The sequence below is a fragment of the Anas platyrhynchos genome, chromosome Z (genome assembly GCF_047663525.1).
Source record: "Anas platyrhynchos isolate ZD024472 breed Pekin duck chromosome Z, IASCAAS_PekinDuck_T2T, whole genome shotgun sequence".
Classification (NCBI taxonomy): Eukaryota; Metazoa; Chordata; class Aves; order Anseriformes; family Anatidae; genus Anas; species Anas platyrhynchos.
Window position 1 is genome coordinate 23443107 of NC_092621.1, and position 20583 is coordinate 23463689.

Below are 20583 nucleotides of genomic sequence, written 5' to 3' on the forward strand. Positions count from 1 at the left end.
ACTTAGTTCATTACTGAAACGTGAATACTGAATCTGACAAAATGAGGCAAAAAAGAGCAATGGGATGGAGGTCTGACAGAACAGACTATCTAACCTGTTGTTGTTTTTCTTCCCACATGACAATATTCTTCTCTGAGCAGCTTTTCCAGTTTATTGTTCGCTGAACTGCTCTGCTTCTGCTGGTTCTGCTCTTGTACCCTGCATTATCTGTTGAACCAGCAGTTTGTGACGCTCACAGTGTTTCTGTGTACAAAGAAGCAGCAAGGCATGTAGCAAGTGCAGAAAGAAAATGCTAGGGAAGTTGGAAATCTCATAGTAGAAATATGAGCTGCTGAGGCAAGGAAGTAATAACCTCTGAGAGCAGGTTGGGTCTCAGGGGTGGCTTAGTTTGTGAACACAATAGTTACATGACTGTATTCTGACTTCAGTAGCAAATGGGGTAGGCACATGAATAACTATTTCAGACTAATAATTGTTTCAAGTATTTTTAAATTAGCATTGGGTCCTCCCATTTGGTCTTTGAGCAAAAAAAAAAAAAAAGTTGCATCATAAGTAAAATTTTTTCTCATCAGTATTTGTTCTAGTAAAACTTTAAAATTGTATGAAAAGAACAAATGCCCATGTAACCACCTGTTTTTTTCTGATGATCTGAGAGAGTATTTACCCAGTGAGAACTGTCAGAAGAACATCATGTGAGTAATCACTGCTAGTCAGTGCAGCTTGAATTTCAAATGGCAAATCTCAGGAATATCAGACATACCGAAAAAGCATCTTGTTCACCATTTGTTTTTTTCCCAGTGGCATTATTTTGGTAGTTAAGGAAAATTCAAAGTTTGTCAAAAGAATTATTGGTTATGAAAGACTTGTAATGTCCTTATGAATTGCGTGATCCTGTCTACTTTGTGCTGTATTGATGAATTGATTTTTCTGGCACTGATGCTAGAAACATTTGAATAATCTCTTAATCTGCAGGAAAAAGCTTTCTGAGGCAATGCAATTTCTAGCTTGCACACATTTAGCCTCTGTAGGATTGGGGTCATGGTAGGGCTCTGGAAAGATTACATGATTGTTTGATGAACCTGTGCTCTGCTTAAAGAATTCTAATTTTGTGTATATATGTGTGTGTATATATATATAAATATATATATATAAATTGTTTGTTGTCTGTGTGTGGAAATTGAAAGTGAGGTGTAACCTACAAATAGATGATTGGTTTTATTTTTAGGAAAGAAGCATTCAGCTTTCTGCACAATATTGTTCTTCCGGTAGCAATAAAATCGCCTTATTCTAAATAACCATTCTCAGGTAAAAGAGGCAGTTACTGAACAGCAGGATCAGCGTCTTCTGGTAGACATTCTGGCAGTATAGATTTTCCCCTTGAAATTGTCAGTATTGTTGTACTTCCATTATGTAAAGTGTAGGGTGACCTCCTAGAGATGTGGATTACTTGGATTTCATGATCCTGACCTCTATTGTGTTGTAGAGGAGTGAAGTCTTTTTTCCCCTCCTTGTTCCTGTCAAATGTGAATTCAAACATTTTTAATACTGCTAGCATTCTCAGCCAGTACTGTTGTTTATCACAAAGGATATTTGTGTGTTCATATCCATTATCTGCCAGTTGTTTGTCATTCTGTTGTACTATCACAATGCTATGTACCTTGTTATAAAACATTTGGGGAACTCCTGTTTATGCAGAATGCTTCAGTATTTTCTGAGGAACAGGTGGAACTTGGCATTTTTTTGGATTCCCCTAGACTTCATCATACTTGCTGTATAGCTTGGGATCAAATATTGGAAAGATCACATGAAAAAGTAGTTGTGTAGATACTTTTGGGTATTAACCTCTTAGTTCGGCGTAGTGTATTGATGCAAAAGCCTGATGATTTTTTTCATACTGTTCAGTTCTGCTAACACAAGATTTCTTTTGGGTGGAGCTGAATGGGAAGGTTCTCTTCTCTGCAAGGAATTAATCTGATGTACTTCTACCACTAATGGAGGAGTGAGAGACCATATAATGTGTGTACAGAGCTCATGTACTCCACAAATGCTCTTGGACCACTGAGTTTGTGATGTCCTTGGATGCTTCCTTTGGTGTGTAAAGAGCTGGATGTCATCTGTGCCTTCATGTCTGTTGTCTATAAGCCCACAATCCTTCTTTTCTCTCACCTTCCTCTTTCAGTAAACTTCTATAACCTCATTTTATTGATACCTGCCCTACCTTTTATACCAGTCTCCCCATGATGAGCCCCTTGCTGAACCTTTTGGCTCTCCATGATTGTTTCCCTTTCTCACTTTCTTTTTAAAGCTATGCTTCCAGCAATTCTTCACTCTCCTAAAATACCAGTGCAGGGCCATGATGACTGGGTTCTGCTCACTGACCTGTTCTATGAGAAGAGTAAAAGCTGTATCAGTGTCAGGATCAAGAGGCTGCTGCCGGGAGTGAGAAGGACTGGCACTCAGAATTCCAGATGAATGCTTCCTTATAGCAGATGAGGGACAACAATTGGATCTCAGAGGAGTGAGCAACAAAGCAGGCATGTCCTTATTGGCAGGGATCTTGAGCAGAGCATGAGATGCTAACAATTCCAATGCATCTTCCTCTGAAGGCTGCATGGTATAGGCCTGGGCAGGATCAGGTGAGCCAGCTGCAGGAGGAGTTGTAGGAGGTGGAAGGTTGGTTTGGTCTTGGGGAGGGATGTGTGCCAGTGGTCCACAGACAGACTTTCAGGATTTAAAGCAGCTGGTGTACAGTTTGACAGCAGGAGAGGGGGCATACGGTGATGACTGTCAGGGCCTCTATTGTCCATGGCTGGATGTGGTGCCCACCCTGTAGTTAGATCACATTGGCTGTTTCTTCTTGTGTGGGGGAATACTACATAACGTTTGTGGCCATAGCCATTTTGGCTTTTACCACTACCTCCATTTCTGCCTAAAATGTCTGGATCCTGCTGATTTTTCTCCATCCTAACATTTGCCTCCCTCTCCCTATTGGGGTTATAGGTCATGTTTACTCTCTTGGGAACTAAAATTTTCTTGGCTGAATGCAGTTCTGTTTTTCTGGAGGTATTCCTTCCATTTGTGTTTTCAAACTTTGCCTAAATCTGAGTGCTGCATTGCAGGTGCATTGCTAGGATAGGGCAATGGAGATCTGGGGCAGGGATACCAAGCCAGGCTTAGGCTTGCAGAACTTGCTCTGTGATTGTAGTTTTCACATGGTTACAGAGCACTTTGTGTATGGGAGAATGAATAGTAACTGCTGGGGCTAAGAAGAGGGGCAGGGAACATGAGTATTTCGGGAGGGGTCAATGGCTCATTATGAGTCTTGAGGTTACACAAACTGAATAGTGTGCACCTGGGCAGTGGGCAGGTGGGTGACTTCTGTGGACAGGAGCAGGGTGGAGCTCATCTCATGCAAGTTTGGAGAAGGAAAATGTTTCTTTGGCAGGGTACCTTTCTGTTCTGCAAGCTCTGATCATCTACCTCTGCCTCTTTAGTCTTTAACAAGCCTTTGCACCCTGTGTTATGGCAGCAGTTATCCTGGCATTAACATACTTTTCTGCCATCATGCAGTTTTCTACTCTGCCATCTCTTTAACAAAGCAGGAAGCAAACATATCATCCCTGTCCTTTCTCCCAAACGTAGAGCTTTTTCTTTTCCATTATGTGTTTTGTTTTTTTTTTTCTTTACTTTTTTTTTCTTATCAAGCCAGCCCAGCTTAGACCTGTAAGGTTTTTACTGAGTTATGTTGTGACAGCGCCTGTGAAAAGGTCAGAAAGAGTACTGGGGAAAAGTAGATCCATAACATTGCAGCGCTTGCCTGAAAGCAATAGCAGATCAAGTGTCATGGGGGAAGCAACTGGGGGTCTAAATGACTGGCACCAATTTTGGGAGCCTTGTACTTTGTGGCAAACAACACACAACGAATACAATGCACAAGACAGTGTAATTGCTTATAATCATTTCTTCATGTCCCAGTTGGTTCACTCATGAATGTTTAGCGTGGTCATGCTCCGAGGCAGTGAAGGTAAAAGCAGCAGTTGAGAGAAATATGCTATCCCAAGTGCCCCTAATGTAGAACTAAACATGCAGCTGCCAAAGAAACGAGTTCTTGCTGTTTTGGCCTGACTGCAAAAACTCACCTCTACCTTTGTAAAGGTTGTGTAGGGTACACAGGCATTGGGAATGCTTTTTTTGCTTTGTTACGTGGTCCTGCTTTGAAGTCAGGCAGCCAGACACACATTGTTCTTCACAGCATGTGATGAAAACATGATTAAACCAGACAGGTTTGACATCTGTGTGTGGGTGTGGCCTTGGGGCTGAGGTGGGAGGAGTGCACATGCTGCAAATCATCCTGCTTCTGAAGGAAGAAAGGTGTCAGTGATGCCTTTGAGGTCAGAATTAATTACTTGTAAACCCTGCCAAGGCAGTTCTTGAATCTGCTCTGCCAGCCTAGCAGGACCTTTAGGTCATCTGGATGGCAGCTGGTTCTGAGCAGTGTGCAGCTTTGAAGCTTGTCCGGGCATGGGCAGTGCGTTAGGATACAGCATACCACCAGTGGATGCCACACAGTTCTCAAACCTGCGGAAAACTGAGGCCTGGGACATATTGTAGATGTCTCCAACAGTTTTCCAGTGGTAAAGAGTGTGGATAATTGCTTTGGACACCTCAGTCATATGTTTTGCCTATGGCACTCATGTTCTATGCTGTTCAGCCTCTGGTAGGAGTTATGGGATTATGGTTACCTTATGGTGTTGGTGAGCAACAAGCAAGGGATGAGACAGCAAAGAGGACAGGCAGCGTTCTGAGCTGTGTTAGAAGGAGTGTTGCCAGCAGGTCAAAGATGGTGATCCTTCACCGCTAGTCATCACTGATGAGGCCTCATCTGGAGTCCTGTGTCCAGTCCTGTGTTTCCTAGTATGAGAAAGGTACTGACTTAATGGGCTAAGTCCCACCAAGGACCGGAAAGATGATTAAGGGACTAGATAGACTAAGATCTGGTACTATTAAGCCTAGAGAAGAGAAAGCTCGGGGTTATGGGGTGAGGGATGGTCTTAAAAATGTGTATAAATGCCTGTTGGGAGGCAGTGAAGACAAGGATGCTGAACCCTTCTCAGTGGTGCCAGTTGCCAGGGCAAGAGACAGTGGGCACAAATTAAAAAATAGGAAACTCCATCTGAGCACAGGCAAACACTTTTTTCCTGGGGAAGGTAGTGTGAAACACTGAAATAGGTTTTACACAGAGGCTGTGGATTCTCCAGGAAGATGCTCAAAACCCAATGAACTGTATGTGGTCCTGGACAACATCCTGTAACCTTCTTTGAGCTGAGGATTTGGACTGGATAGTATGAAGAGGTCTCTTCTAACCTCAGCCATTGAGTGACTGAGTGTAGTGCTTCCTGATACAACAGGTCTTAGCTGCTGCAAGTCTTGTAGTCCAGAAAGTAAAGTGTTGTCAAACAGCATCTACTTAGGGCAGCTTTGAACTGTGTGCATTGTGGGGACTTTTGTTCCAGGGTGATGGCTCTAGTCTAAAGTAAAATTTCTGAAATGTATACAGTGTAAATGCAGAGCTCTTAGCACCAACTGCTTTGATCTACTTGTTCTCTCCTACTACACCATGATGTTTGAAATTGTAAGCACAGAACACCAAAAATGCTAGCAATAAAAGTCTGCAGTAAAGCACATGCTTGTGCTTGCTGGTGATGGAAATTTTGCAGGAACTGGTGAGTATTGAAAACCTACGCAGAAAATGATGTAAGCAAAATGGATGCCAAATGGTTTACCAGAGTTCTGTAATAATTCTCAGTGTAGCAGTTGTCATTTAGGTGTCTGTGTAGCTAGTGCAAAATTTAGTAGGCTTGGTTAACCAGTGAAAGATCATCTAGAGAGAATATGATTTTCCCTGGTTTTCTGCTTAATTTGAGAATGCAATCTTAATACTTTTTTCTTACAACTTTTGTTGGGGGTCCTTTGTTGGAATAGGCATTTTATTTACTTACAAAATTATGACAATGTGATATAAGAATAGAATGACTTGTGTTGGAAGGGACTTTAAAGACCATCTAATTCCACTCCCCTGCCATGGGCAGGAACACCTCCCACCAGACCAGGTTGCCCAAAGCCCTGTCCAGTTTGGCCTTGAGCAGCTCCAGGGATGGGGCATCCACAGCTTCTCTGGGCAGCCTGTGCCAGGGCCTCACCACCTTTTGAATGAAGAATTTCCTCCTAAAATAATACACAGGAACAAAATCTTTAAATGGTTTGTTTTCCAAACTGGCTCTTACAGCTTGTACTTTCACAAATGAGCCCAAAGTAGAGTCATAACCAGTGCATTATCGATTTTATATAGATAATATGTCATTTTAGGGAGTTGGCAGTAGTCTGAAACCAAAGATAATAGAAGTTCATTCAATCAGTGGGATCCTAAAGTTCATTGGTAAGAGAGGCAACTATCAGAAAGATCTGCATCTGACAAAAACTGAGTTTGCCATCTAGATTTGATTGACAAAATAACTCAAAATGGAGAGTCTGAGTAGAGAACTGGGATGCAAGAGGGAAACCTAAGCTAAAGTATTGCCTAGCTACTGAATCACTATCTTCACACAGCTGTTGGTTTTGAATCATGTTCAGGGGTTGTTTGACTCATGCATGATGGTGTAACACTGAAGCAATATAATATTAGTGAAGTTAGGGAATCGTGCAAGAATGAGAGAAGGGAAAATAATTTGCTACAGAGACAAATAAAAAAGAAAATGGCTGAGGAAAGGCTATAAGGAAAACAGAGGTGAGAAGAAAAAATCCAGGAGGCATGTGCTTGAGAGAATCTGGAACAGACATACTGGTATTTGCTTTAGTAAATTCTCTGGTTGTGACTCCCTAATTTTTGTATGAAGCCCTTGTGTGTAGTATCTAGACAGCAAGGAGAAAACAAAGGAGCCAGTGTGTTAGTACTAGAGAGGCTGCATCCTCAGTTAAAAGCTGTTTTGGACAAATTAGTAGTCTGTGGGAAGTTAGCACCACACGGTGCCTGGTCAGCTAGTAAGGAATAAAGAGGAAATGAGAATGGAGAGCAGTTCCAGCATTTGCTGCTGACTAGGTGAGAAAGAAGGGGGGAAATGTTCTGCTAGAAGGTAGCTGTTCAAAGCAATGAGGATAGTCACAAGCCCCAACGCCTTTTCTTGGTCATTCCTGTCAGTCTTACTGCACTGTTGTGTACTTGCCTCCCACCTGAAATTGTTGCAGAGCCATCTCCCTTTACACGTATGTGGCTGTAGTAGTGCAATAAAGCAGCGGCAGCAGAGGGGCTCATCTTTGCATCAGTTTTACGTGACGGGGTAATGAGCTTTCCTCCACAGTAGTGCTTGGAGAACTGATGCTCCTCTAGACCAGCAGGGCATTTCTCCAGTCTGAGCTCTTTCTTTATGATGACTGGAGGCAGGCAGGCAAAGTCATGTTCTCTGCGTCTGAGCACAATTTATGGTTCCTTTTCACTGTGAAGCCCACCGATTTCTTTGCCAGAGAGAGAGAAGTGGCAGCTTAGCTCACCTGTACTTGCACAGCTCTGTCAGAGGGACTCCTCTATTTGTTTCCATGTTGAAATCGTGACAACTTCTAGTGTTTGCCCTATTTTTCCTTAGGGGTGTAAGTTTGTAAGGTGAGGTAGAGTCTTCTATTAGACCAATGGATACAGTTAACAAACAAACGAGAGAGAATCTTTTCTAGGCTCTTGTGCTTGATTTATCATGCCTCAAAATCTTCAAATTTAGATTCTGAGCCTTTTGGGGCTTATCCATCTCAGAAATAACTAACATTCTGGCTCCTGCGCAGCTGTAATGATTGACTTGCTGTAATAAAGGCAAAAGTCTTTGGACTAAAATTGTGGAGCAATGAAACTGTTCTTGTAGCTTTAGTAAATATCCAGGTAAGTATCCAAAGTATAAACTGGAAGCACTGTGCTTTGAGTTATGTTTGTTGTTGTTGTTGTTTTTTGCCTTTGTTGATTACATCCCTTCCTAAATTAGAATGAACTAAATTCACTAATGATACACATCTTTGATCTTTTCTGAGCTTCTTCCCTTAATAACTTTTAACTATTGCTAACCTTGCTTACTGTTATTAGGTAGAAGTACTTTCTACAAGAAAATACCAGCCTTGAGAACAGGATTTCCTTATTGAAGCTGAACTGCAGAGAGTTAATCTTACTTGGCTTAATGTGGTACCTTCAGTCAGGTTTATTGAACAGTGTGTAAGAGCATCAAAGAAATCTTTGAATCTGTCTATATGGGCTGGTGCTGCTTAAATGTGCAATGGGATGTTGACCTTTTCAAAGAGATAGCAGTTGGCACTCTGCCTTCGGTACAGGATGTGTAAGCCCTTGGGTTAACAAAATGCATGTAGAAAAAGCCAATTCTGTAATGATGGACATGAAAGTAGGAAATATTATACATTTTATTCAGAAGTTAGTGCTGTTGAAATCTGTTTAATAACGTAGATCTGTAAGTGTATTTGGAGTGAATAAAGGAGATCATAAAAATGTACTTCAAAAATCTTTTCCTTCTTTTATTATGTATGACTGATTAATGCAGAAGGCTTTGTAAGACTTACGACAATGTTCTGAGGATTTTGTAGCTGTACAAAAGTGTGTACAAAAGTACCCCTTGAAAACAACCCTTTTCCTGTATCTGCTTCTAGTGAATATTTACAAGGTAGAGAATACTTGAATATCAGGCAACTATTTCAAAATCTAATTTGAAAGTGTATTTTTGTGCGGATTAAGTGTGGTAGGTATCACAGGTGCTAAACATGAGGATGGTTTTGAAATAAGTATTTTGTTCACTAGATCACTGATTATTTTTTCTGTAAGTAAATGAACATCCTTTTAGTTATAACAGATGATTCACTTACGCTGGCTTTATGTTACACATTCTGTGTGGTCTTGGATACAGGTTGTAGTGTCTTTGTCATCAGAGATATCCAAAACCAAACAGCTTGCAGCCCTGTGCAACTTGCTCAAGTCAACTGTCCCTGAAGCAGAGCATTGGGCTGTATGGTCTCCAGAGGTTCCTGAACAATTCTGTGGCTCTCTGTAATACCATTGAGATTCTGCTGAAGGTTAGTTTTTATAGATTTTTGTCATACTTTGTGGATGCTTCGCTTCTCTTTTAGACTATTCTAGGAGACACCATAAATATTTTCACTTAAATTAAAAATGCTGCTGATTTCTTGGTTGAAATGAGTCTGTCAGAAGTACAAAGAACATACATATTTCAGTCCAGATAGCTTTTAAATTACTGCTTTGTAACTCTGAACTTGGCTTTTTAAGACATGTTTTACCAATAGCCAAGCCAACAGTTGTTTTCTTTTTTTTTATTGTGAATTCTGAGAACCTTTTGATACATTACATGTAGAATAGAAAAAACTAAGTGGAAAATTACAGTGGTCTGCAGATGTAGGAAACCTGGATAACTGGCTTTAGTCATTTCTTATTAATGGTGTAGATATTAAGAGTAGAGGGTATTTATTAAGTTTGCAGTGGACAAGCTGGGAAGAAAGCAGGTATGCAAAAACAGTACGGCAATTCAAAATCATTTTGACAACCTGGAGAAAATACACTGAAATAAGAAGTCTCCAGCCTGTTCTATTTTAATAAAGAGCTTTTTAGATGTGAGATAGGTGCGTGTCAGTTTCCAGGAGAGAGTTGGAGAGGCACAGTGGTTCCAAAGTGTCATTGCTGTTGGAGGGGTGGAAACATGGGAAGAGGGCATGTGGTAACACATACTAGAAAGCTGATGTTTTGAGATGCAAGGCACACAGCGTTTTTCTACCCCACACAGAACCTGTAAGACCTTATGCTTGAATAGTATGTGTAGGTTTGAGTGTTGCGTGTTAACTTGACATACTCTATGGAAAAAAATATTTGCCAAAATAGAGTTGTGCAAAAGAGAAGGCTGAGGGGAGGTAAGAAGAATTCAAGCATATGGAACATTTGCTGTGAGTGGGAAATTGTATTTTGTTTGTTAATAGAGTGTAAAACAAGACATAATGGTCTTAAATTGGAACAAAGGAGATCCAGTTTAGTTGCCATTGAAACATTTTCTGTCCCTCAGAATGGTGAAGCAAAAGAGTGGAGTAACTGGGAGTGTTGTGAAATTGCTGTCAGCTTTTAAGAACAGGTGAGGTGAACTGTTCGCTGAAGTGATATGGGTAATACAGGTGTAATGGACCTTTCTGGGGTAAGGACAAGGTGATCTCTTGATTGACTTCCAGCTCTCTTTACTATGTATCATTACCTTCATGGGAGTAATTGTCAAGGGAAAAAAGACAACGAACTTCAGCCTTTTTGGTTGTATTTTCATTTTATTTTGCATGTGAAAAACTGCTCCCATTTCTCCTGCTTCCCTTGGTCAGAGCACTTGCCCACACCTGTTTGTCTAGTGACTATCAAGAGAGAAGCAAGTGATGTATCTGCTAAAGTTGTCAGGCATACACATGTGGTAGCCTTACAAAGCTGCTGGGGATAAGCATCCACAGCCACGTATATATTTGTGTGTGTGTGTATATTCCTTAATAAGGAATCAATCAGCCAAAACAGAGTTTTGTAACATTCTAAGTATGTTTTAGTTTCTGATAAATAAGTGTCGCATGTTGGGAGAAGGATGAATTTTATAATTCTATAATTTCTTATTTATCCTTTAGCTTTTTTAAGAAGGTACTCAGATAACATCATGATCTTATAAAAACTATTCAGTAAAAGATGTTTTCTGTTTTCATTGTATTCCTGTTGATGAAAGAGTAAATACAGAAAAGTTAAGTGGCATCAGTTAGTACTGAAATATAGCTTAAATACAGACCAAATAAACAAATGGCCATTAAGAGCTTGAATTTGGCTTATCACTGGGTAACAAGGCTCTTGAATAATAATAGTGGTAATAAAATAATAAAGTGCTTAAACCCTGCGTAATGCAGAACTCTTCAATATGTAGTTCTATTTTTGTAGTTCTATTCTAGTCTTTCTTAGTATTATTTCTTTCATATTGAAAGTGCAGTTTGAGACCATAATTAAAATTGAAGTCTGATTTCTCAGGCTTTTTACAGTTTTGATAATAGCCTGATATCTGTTGAAAAGTGTCTTTATTAGTTGAGCTATTTTTATTGCTTTCTAAATTAAGCTTATTTATTTCTCATTTTTGTAGCATGTGAAATGTGGTAGGAGGTCATCTAAATCTCAAATACATTAGGAGTTCTTCAGAAGAAAAAAAATGGGAAAAGATGAGCTGTTATATTGTTTGGGTTTTTGATATTATGTGGAGTATTATTTTAGAGTCTTCACAGCCATGCAAAATGATGCTATCTAGAAAAGGGTGATGGGAAGACTGATAGAATGTGAGGAAGGCCACAAATGTATTACATTAGATGACACATCATGCTGGTTTTTTTTTATGTCATTTGTAATAACCATCCAAACGATGTTTAGACAGTAGAGAGCTGCTTTCACTTTTCAGCCATATGCTTTCAGTACTTCAGCTGTCTTCTGAGCTCTTTATATTGGAAGACCACCCATCAATAGTCCCACTTCAATTTGTAATTGTCTACTCCTATGTATGAGCAGGCTATTCCATCTGCAGGGAGAATTTCAGAACTAACTTGAAACTCAGGCTAGAGGAGTGAAAGAGGGTGAGGCTGCAGAGATATTTGTCAGACCTTGGCTGGTAAGCACTATTGATTCTTCTTGTCTGCTTGGTTTACACCCTGCAATGTTTTAGGGTCGATATTTGTCATAGTCAACATGTGTTCAGGAGGGGAGAGTCCTGTTTACTAACCTAATTTCCTTTTATAACAGGGTTACCCATCTAGTTGAAGAAGTGAAGCCAATTGATATAATCTTTTTGGATTTCAGAAAAGCTTTTGATACTGTCTCTTACAGTATCCTTCTGGACAAAATGTTTGGCGTAAAGCTAGACAAATTCATAACATGATGGGTGAACAGTTGGCTGACATTTGGCTGACATGTTGAGCTCTCAAAAGGTTTGTAGGAAATACAAATTATCTCAGGCTGGCAGCCCATCACTAGTGGGGTTCCACAGGGCTATATTTTAGGGACAGTTCTCTTCTGTGTTTTTGTAAATGACCTGGATGCATGACTTGAATGCATATTTGGTAAATTTGCAGATGATCCTGAATTAGGAGGAGCTGTTGACTCCCTCGAGTCAAGAGTTCTTGCAGAAAAATCTTGACAGATTAGAGGGTTTGACAATCCTCAGCCTCGTGAAGTTTAACAAGACCAAGAACTGGATTCTGCACCTGGGAAGGGGCAACCCTGGCTGTACATACAGATTCTTTAAATCTTTAATTTAAAAACAAATCCTTTCAGAATAGTAATAGTTACAGACTATAAGTAGGCTCTGGCAGAATATTTTGTAAGACTACCTGGACTCTTACCTTCTGGTACTTTAGTGACACATGAATAAACAGTATTACTGCAAAGTGCTTACCATTGTCAGATTTATAGACACGGCTGTAAATGTCAATGATGTTATATCCATCATTTTGAGAATTACAGAACTTAGAGATGGAAGGGGTTACCTAGTCTCTTTTTGTGGTGAGCTACCAAAGTCATTGCCCTACCCCATGAGATAAATTATGTAAAAGTGCTATGAGGTGTTCTGTATGGCATGCAGACAACCAAGGAACTTCCAGGTTCTACCAGAGTCTAAGCACCACCCTGCAGTGACAAGCAATTTGTTTGGACATGCCATGCTGAGCCTGCTGTGCAAACTGAGCCCCTGAGTACAGGTAGTGGTGAGCATCTTCCATCATCCCCACTTATTTCTCCCTTCCTCAGGGAAAGAAACACAAAACAACTCCTTCCTTTTCCTCACACAGTCTGGCCAAGACGAAATATTTCTTGACATTGAAAATAGGGTGATTATTTTGAGCCTGAGCATATGAGCAAGATGTACCAGACAGGAATCTAAGAAAAAGGATTTAAGCCATCTGTTATTACTTCTTTAGTTGTGCCGCATCTCAAATACTTCTGAATAAAGTAGGTGGTAAATACAACAACTCAGAATAACTGACCAATTACACATTGATAAGAAAAATACTTCTTGACCCTCTCCAGCAACTAGCTGAAGCATGAGATTCATTTTGTGTGCATTGTGTTGATCAGTCTGTTGACTTCAGACAGAGGTAACAGAGGTAGATTCATATTTCAGAGTTGTCCTGTGACTACCTTACAAAGCATCCAGACACACTGTGTTGGAAAGAATGCAAAAAATTTCTTCAGTGCTGTTTTGCTTCTTACTGAAGCCAAGAAACAGGATTGTACTAGAGTGGTTCTGCGTTGTTCTTCGAAGAACCTATTTAGTACCACAATATTACCAAGGGAACAGCTGTTAGAATCTTGAATGCCTCTTGAATTACAGTTTTACTTTCCACCTGGTATAGAGATTTGCAGTGTCCCAGATTTGAATGTTGAATCTGATGTTAGATTTGCTTGTTCTTATCTGCTCAACTGAGAGAATTTCACAAACCTAAGTTTTGAATACAGCAGGGAAAGAAGACAAGCATGTTGTCGCGTTAAAGGGGTGTAGCTGATTAACCGTTACGGGCCTGGTTGGATTCAGAGTACTGAACCAGTCGGACATTCACCAAAACTGGGGGTCCGTTCGGACATTCACCAAAAACGTATTAACCACCTGGGGGTCCGTTCAGACATTCACCAACAATGCATTAACCGTCTGGGGGTCTGGTTAGATTCAGAACACTGAACTATCACGGATAACCACCCTCACCCTAGTTGCATTAATGAGAGCTATCACAATGCAATCAAGTATGGTTTATTACAGCAACAGATAATCAGGTTCTTTTGGATTGCCGGTGATAGTGACTATCTGCAAAAGCAAGCTAGTATGCATGAAATACACAGGTGTTACAGGTGTTACAGGTGCGCAACCTAGAAATAAACGCGTTAAAAGGATCAAAGACTATAGAGATTTATAAGCAAATATTCAGATCTCACCCAAAGGCGTCCCAATGGGGGGGGAAGAGAGGCTCAGCCCGTCGACTGATCCCAGGAGTCAGGAGGTCCTAAGGATGTTGTATGTCCTCGGGATGGTATCTCCCCTGACGATGGTATCTTCCCTAACATCCCCTCTCTCTTGGGCCAATTTATATTATTTTCTATCTTTTAGGTGGAGCTTGAGTGGCTCTAGTCAAGCATATCTTAGTTATGTTTGGTGTAAAGTTTTCCCGTCTCCGTTTAAAGTAATAGGCTCCGAGAAATTCAGAGCGCATGCTCAGTGAGGGGTGGTCGCACCTTGGAGGCGGGTAGCTTTTGGGATGGAGGTGTGTTTTGGTATTATAATGATATTATAATGAGCAAAAAGAACACTAGGGTACAGCATTTGTCAAAACATGACAGGTCTTTGGCTTAGGGTGGCAAAAAGTGCAGCTTTGTGCACAAGAACAATCGAGGCCCCACCTGATTACAGAGCCTAGCCGTGGTGTCTCCACTCCACTCTACGCTCCGTGGTGTTCCTTAGAGCTAGCACACCAAGTTTCCCCAGCGCGATAGCATCTAAGGTTGGGAGCCTAGGGAATGCTCAGATAATGCAGTTATGCCCTACCCTGAAAGCCTCTTCAATGCTGTACCTTTTCCTTAAAAGTGTGAATGTTAGTTTTATTTTCCTAGTTACTTCAGGCATTTACACCACACATGTAAACAAGCGGAAGTACTAGAATCTGTTGCTGTGGCATGATGGTGGACTCCTGCAGTTTATTAGCAGTGGATCCTAAGATCTTAGGTTTTCTGATTAGTGTGAGAGGATGCAAAGTGTCATATTCTGGAGACAGTGCTGCTAACTATACAATATATGGGCACACTACATGTATCTGTATATACTTATATATCTATACACATACATTGCCAATGCTTGGTTGTTTTCTCATCCTTACAAGTTGTATAGTACAAAACTAAACTCGGGGAAAATTGTTCCAGAGCAACAGCTCTGCATTAGAAATCTGTAACTGTCATGCAGTCACTGCATGTATGCAGCTGATTTTCATAGATCAGTACTGGCTAGTAATTGCAACTTGAAACAGGTGTGTTTCACTTAAAGACCACTTTATCGGAACAGTGATTGCAGTTCAGAATTATTAATCACAAGTGATTAGTCTGACAGGACCTCTGGGAGGATTCACAGTGACATTGTTTGGGGCCTCGTGGTCATCAAGCGGATGAAAATCTCTTGAAAAACTAGCAAATGTGTTTTGGCTTTTCTTTTTAAACATAAGAAAGCAGCAACTTGATTTAGAATATGTTGTCAAAAGCATTTGTTTGTCACTTAATTTGACTTTTTGAGGCAGTTGTCAGACCAGTTGTATGTTTGCCTGTCTCAAACACTGGTGGATATTAGAGCCTGTACAGTATGAAGGCTGCAGTAACAAAGAACTGATTCCATCTCTGTCTAAGGTGTACCCATTTTTCTCGTGATGAGGAAGAAAGGACTAGAGACCATTAACTATGATTGCCAGAATGAGAGCACTGTGATTTTTGTTTTCAAAAACATGTTTTAAGAGTTTTCTAATCTAACCGTTAGAAAAGGAGTCAAGATAAAAATACAGAAATTCTGAGGTGGTTTATCTCATGTTAAAGTTTGAAATCTGTTAAAAAGTATTAGTAAACTCAGGCATTTTCATTGTTTTATATCTCTAAACCATGGCTTGTAGCTAAATCTCATATTATCCCAATAAGAGAGGTAGGCGTTATCTAAAATTTGCAGTTTGAGAAACCTGAATAACAGAAAAATGGGGATAAATTGCAAGTCACTTTATGCCAGTTTTATAGTTTTGGTATTCTTTACTCCTTGATTCACTGGATTTTGATGAGTATTTTTAAAGCAAGTCACATGTTCTTGTCATAATTTTGGAATAGAATTCCAATTTAAAGGGGAAAAAATGGAAGCTATACATCTACTTGAATGTTACTAAGACCATTTGCTGGAAATGCACAAATGTCAGAACTTGGCATGCTAAGTAGATTATTAGATGATAGAAATTCAGATTGATTTAAAAACTGTTGTGGAAGGATGTTATCCATTGTTGTTGGTCTTTGAGAGCTGATTACTAACTCCTGAGCACTTTTGGAAAGTACTAGCAGAGTGTGCATGCAGAATCACAGGAAACACTGACTTGCTTGTTATTTCAGTGTAATTGCCATTAAATGTTAAAAACTAATAAAAAAACAGAGGCATCTGTACTCTTAGTGGTATTATTGTGTTACCTTCATTTGAGGGAAAAAGCAAGCACAGCTAATAGCTGAAGACAAAGGAGGCCTTGAAAGTGTAGAATATTGAACTGCAAACTGTGACATGGAAGAGAAGACTTAGAGGTTTTCTATTACTGTTTGTTTTTTAACCAGTTATCAGAGATAATCATCTAAGCCCTTCCTCAGATCTTGCTGGTTCAGCAAACTAACTTTTGCCATGTATTTTTATATTTCACTTTCTAAAGTTGGCTTTCATCTATAGAATAATCCAAAAGGACACTGGTGTTTACATTTGCAAAGGAATGCTTAAACTCCTTCAGTTCTCGACCTTATGTGTTAGATTAGCCTTTCCAGATGAGAAATTTTATCTATGAAAGTTGTGTTGATATAAGTAAAAATTGTCAGTGTTTTCAAGTTAACCTGGATAAAAAGAACAGCTTTAATTGCAGGGGCGTGTGTTAAAAAGAATGTGAGCCAAACAGAGAATGCTTGGTAACATCAATGTGATCAATTTCTTTTTAAGAGAGTTCTTCAGGAAATTAAGGTCCTGCTTGATGTAACTAGTTTTCCTCTTTTATTTTCCTGATTTTGCCACCATTTTCTGCTGCATGAAGTATTACTTATTCTTTCTTTGTGTGATACCTTGCTACCTGATTGTGCTAGAAGAATGTGATGTACAAACCTGAAATAGCTGCTGAGTTTTTGCCCTTATGTACCAAAACCTTCTGTTGTAACTGGTATCCAGAGTAAATGTTTCTGATCTTCATTGTGTTGTTAGTAAATCTGTCCTTGTGGTGAAACAAAGATACTTTTGACCAGGAAAAAGTGGAATTTCTTTTCAGTAGCTATAGCACAACAGAACCCTAAAGAGAACATCCAAGCATTTTGGCTTGTGGGTGCTGCAGATTTCAACTTGAAATCTCATAAATGAGAAATTAAACCATTTATTTTTAATTACCACAGGTACTGCATTATTTAAGGTAATTTAGTCTTCACAGTAAGTAATGTTGTGTTAAACCAAATGAATTGGTTTTACTGGTAAAATAATAATTGTGACACCTATTTCAGGGATGATGCCAAAGATGAAAAAAAAGCTTATATCGCTATTTTTGAGACTGACTTTACTCTAGCCTTTGCAAATATAATGAATATTATTACCCTAGGAATAAACTACATTACTTTAAATAAATGAATGAGATTATCTTTTGTGGTACTCCTTTTTAACTTTTACTTGCTTTCTCAACTATGTATTGGTCAGAATGACTTATATCTAAAGAGTCTGAAATTAAGAGCGAACAATTGTTTTGATTAAATTGAAGGCAGCTTTCACTGGCTAGGCACCATCTAATTAAATTGCTATTTTTTGCCCACAGATATGTGAAGTGGTGCCCACTTACTCTTGCAAAAGCTGGAAGAATGTAACTGTGGGCAGAGTTTGATCTCTTAAGTATTCATTGCTTTGTTTTTCAGTAAATTATGATTATCCAAACTTCTGTCTGAGTAAGGCAAAATGCATGGAAGAATTTTCAAAGTCAAGCTATAGCTCAGTCTCATGTTGGAATAATTTACCATTAATGTGATGAAGTGCATGCATGAATTAGCTCAGCAACGGGTTTGATTTATTGTGATCTCAAAATAGCCCTTACATGCAGTTGCTTTTGTTTAAGCTGCTGTGTTCAGTTACTGGTCCAACTCATTCTCCTGTCATTTGGTTTGTTGGCAGTGTTGTCCTCCTGCAAGTAAAATGTATTTATTGCCTAATGGTAATTTTTCACACTAAAGCAGTGTTTTATGACCAATATTCCTTTGCTTGTTTTCCCTGAAAAACTGAACTTACCTCTTCAGTTCACCCCAGTGTTAAAGTTGGCCTTATGGGAGTAACTTCTAAAATTTGTACTTTGCTTTTGAAGGAAGCTGTACCTCCTCAGTGTTCCTTTTGCTGTTTTCTATATGGAAATAATTGTGATACTGTCCTGATTCAGTGGAGCTGGCTCTGCTACCAGGGGTTTTAAGATGTCTCCTGCTCTGTTTTCAGTGAAGAATAAGTTTTATACAAGAAAAATTAGGTGCTTTCACATTACAGGTTATGTATATATACATACACAGATGTGGGCTTAAGTTGCCGAAAGGGCAGTGTACACAAAGTCAAGCACTCTGAATGTTATATAAGGCTTATATAAATTTGTGTGTGTGCACAGTCACAATTTACCAGTCCAAATTTTCTATTCTTGTTTAGTAATCCACCAGAGTACTGTATCAAGTTTGATAATGTGATTTAAAAATGGAAACTGTGTTCTAAGTAGAGTTTAAAGATCATGTTTTGAAAGTCCCAAATGGAAGTAGATGCCTAACAGATCTAAATGCCCTTGAAAATCTGTGAATTTAATCATTGCAATCTTTGGTCTTGAAATAACCCCTTAAATCTAGTCTTTTTTTTTTTTTTTTGATCTTCTGGAATTATTTGTAGGATGTTTGCTAAGGCCTGTGTTTGGCATAACAGAATCCAGATGTTTTAGAAACTCAAATGCGTAATTCTGTATTTTTTCAATATCCTGTAAATGAAGACTCAGGGTAATATATTACTTAAAGTACTTTCTGATGGAAATATGAAGAGGAAATAAAAAGAAAAAGTGTTTAGTGGTCTCTTCTAGTCTTGAAAGAGTTTTCATAGGTAGGCGATTTCCCTCAGTTTCTGAAAACCATGGTTCTGTTCTTGTGAACTTGCTAATTTCTTCCAAAAAAGACTCAGGGACCCAAAAAGCAGCAGTTTTACTTGGTTCTGCATTTTGCGTAGTCTGCAGAGTACATCTGTGCCCAGAGCAGGGCCAGAGCTCTCAAAGGGTGGAAGAAAGCAAATCGTATGATTACTGCTATTGTGATGTGCAAGAGGTACAAATCAGAGCCGCACAGGAAAGCTATGCAGGTGAGGTAAAATCTACTGGCTCTTAGATTACTAAAAATAAGTACTTGCACAGTGCCTTTGCTTTTCTTGTAGAGCTTATATATATATATATATATATATATATATGTATGTATGTATATATATATATATATATATATATAACCATACATATTTCTTTTCTTATAAATAGGATTTTTTTTAAAAAAAAAAAAAAAAAAGACCTAAAATTGATATACTTTTCTGCAATTTCTAGGTCTGGCTCTCACCCTTACCAACAATCTTAGGTAATTTCCCTTTAGAATCCCAGTACAATCATGACAGAACAGAATTTGAACTTTTCCTTTTGTCTTAGTCTCAGCATGACAATAATTTGTTTGTTCCTCAAATCGCTTAGTAATAATTCCCCATGTTAAAGTGGAAGGGCATATTTTTCATTCAGCAATTTGCTGTTCTATTACTGCAGAAACTGCCTGTCTGTTTACTGAGGAAAGGGATAATGTGACTTAAACAAGATGGCTAAATCCTATTCGATAGGATCAGAGGGGGTGGTGAATGTTTGACATTTGCAGATTTGCAGAGAGAAACTGTCTTAAGCATGCAGGGCTTTTTCACACTGTCGGTTGGTGCAACGAGGGGGACTTCTCCTTCCTCTGAGGTGCAAAGCCTGTGCCGGCGAGGCAGCTGCCTTTGCAGAAATCGGGAATGAATTGCTTGACGTGCAGAACTGACGGCTCCCTTCGCTTGACAAAACCAGTGCAGCGTGTGCTGCCGTTAACCTGAAAGAGGCAGCTGACAGCGCGTCGTGACAGCTCGAGGTGGAAGGACCCAAAGTTGCGGTGCTCCCCCCGCCCCCAAGAGATCGTTAGTCCATTCCTTTATAGTGGTTCGTTTTGGCTCTCTGTCATCGCCAGAATGCTGCCAGGGAACGCATGTCATGGTTACAATAGAGTCTGGTAACATACCACAGCAATGAAAGCCCAGCGGGAGAGGCTACAAATTCCAGGGCTGACCTTGGAGTAAGTATTGTCTGTCTTTAATATATTAATGGTTTCTGCATGATAACTGGCTTTCGTGCGAACAGGAGCTGTTTAACATATGTTTATGCCGACAGTCTTGGAGCACTGCAGCTTTAGGTTGAAGGAACACATTTTAAACGCACTGCAGTTGGTTTCAGCAAATGTGCGAGCGTGGAGCTGGGGTATTGCAGTATGTTTGGAAAGAAAGCATTTCTGCATATTTAAAGTTATCTCTGTGCATGGAGCATCCTGATCCTGTCAGCTTTTAGAGGGAGAATCTTTCAGTAGGCCATGGTGTCTGTCTTTCTCTCCAGCTCTGTATTACTGTTTGTTTATCCTGGTGCTGCCTTTTAGAAAGGCCTCTATCTCTGCTGAATAATAGAGAGCACAGCAAGAGA

General features: G+C 39.5%; 1 protein-coding gene across 13 annotated transcripts in view; it reads left to right on the forward strand.

The window, feature by feature from the left end:
* Positions 1-20583, forward strand: part of MAST4 (microtubule associated serine/threonine kinase family member 4) — a 293964-nt gene that overhangs the window by 143152 nt on the left and 130229 nt on the right. Inside the window, exon 1 of one of the 13 annotated variants that reach the window (XM_038170089.2) lies at positions 20050-20185. The exons of 11 other annotated variants lie outside the window; for them this stretch is intronic. In XM_038170089.2, coding sequence (XP_038026017.1) covers positions 20139-20185 — 47 coding nt within the window. In that variant the 5' untranslated portion in view covers positions 20050-20138. Of the gene's footprint in view, positions 1-20049; positions 20186-20583 lie in introns of those variants that run through there. One more of the 13 variants, XM_038170087.2, reaches the window with a different exon arrangement.